Source organism: Etheostoma spectabile, chromosome 17 (assembly GCF_008692095.1).
Source record: "Etheostoma spectabile isolate EspeVRDwgs_2016 chromosome 17, UIUC_Espe_1.0, whole genome shotgun sequence".
Lineage (NCBI taxonomy): Eukaryota > Metazoa > Chordata > Actinopteri > Perciformes > Percidae > Etheostoma > Etheostoma spectabile.
The window spans coordinates 22,155,850-22,156,907 of NC_045749.1; the positions used below are offsets into that span (position 1 = coordinate 22,155,850).

Below are 1,058 nucleotides of genomic sequence, written 5' to 3' on the forward strand. Positions count from 1 at the left end.
AAGTGTCTTGAGATAACTCTTGTTATGAATTGATACTATAAATAAAATTGAATTGACATACGTAACTCTAAAAAGACCAAACTGGAAAGCATGGATTATAGAGGTTTCAGTATTGGATCAATCTAAAATATAATCTGCATATAAAGCAATGGAGTGTTGGTGACCAAACTATGGGATTGGTTTAATCAATGACTGTGTCTGATTGGCTACAGGTTCAAGTCATATGCAAAACAAGAAAGGGGAGAGAGGTCTGCCTTGTCCCGGGCCTCCAGGGAGAGATGGTGCACCCTGTACTACGGAACTACTACAGAAACAAAACGAGACCAGTAGAAGACAGGGGAGCTCTCTAAACTGCATCTATCTAAATTAAATATGTGTGTGTGTGTGTGCGTGGGTATGAATGTACTGGATTATTTGAATTAGTGAAGGGTGCCTGAGCTAAAATTTCATGTTCATTCAGTCATTCATGTCCATAAGAGCTTCGGTTTAAAGCTCTGTATATAGTAGAGTCTTAAGGGCATAAACAGACATAAACAGACATATTTTTATGCTAAAACTCTTTGTGTTCCATTCTTTCATGTTTTCTAAGGTTACATTGTTTATCGTCTTACAGAATAAACACGTGGATATAAGATTTAAATAAAAGTCATCTATAGTTGCATATTTGGAAAGTAATCAAATTACGGTACTTTAATATTGGGACACTTGAATTAAGAGGTAAATAGTAATTTCATGGGAAGTAACCCCCCCCCCCAACCTGAAGTTTGAGCAATCTTTTACCTGGATGTCCTTGTAGTTTTCCCTGAGGTCCATCAGGCGATGGTAGGCATGGATGGCTTCAGCAAACGCCCCGACGTCCGTGCTCACAGCGATAAAGTTCTCCCAGATCTGCCAGTGCTCATAGTTACACTTCAGGGCTTCCTGCAGGGTACAGAAGGCTTTGTTCCTGCAAGGAGACAGCACCCTGAGCATTAGGGTGTCACATCCGCCTTGACACTTCTTTACAGAGAGAGAGAGAGAGAGAGAGAGAGAGAGAGAGAGAGAGAGAGAGAGAGAGA

The 1,058-nt window shown here is 40.6% G+C and overlaps 1 protein-coding gene across 1 annotated transcript in view; it reads right to left on the reverse strand.

The window, feature by feature from the left end:
- LOC116705502 (tetratricopeptide repeat protein 27) overlaps window positions 1-1,058 on the reverse strand; it is a 35,316-nt gene that overhangs the window by 22,060 nt on the left and 12,198 nt on the right. Inside the window, exon 7 of the mRNA XM_032541704.1 lies at window positions 781-946. Within this exon, the coding sequence (XP_032397595.1) occupies window positions 781-946 (166 nt within the window). The remainder of the gene's footprint in view (window positions 1-780; window positions 947-1,058) is intronic.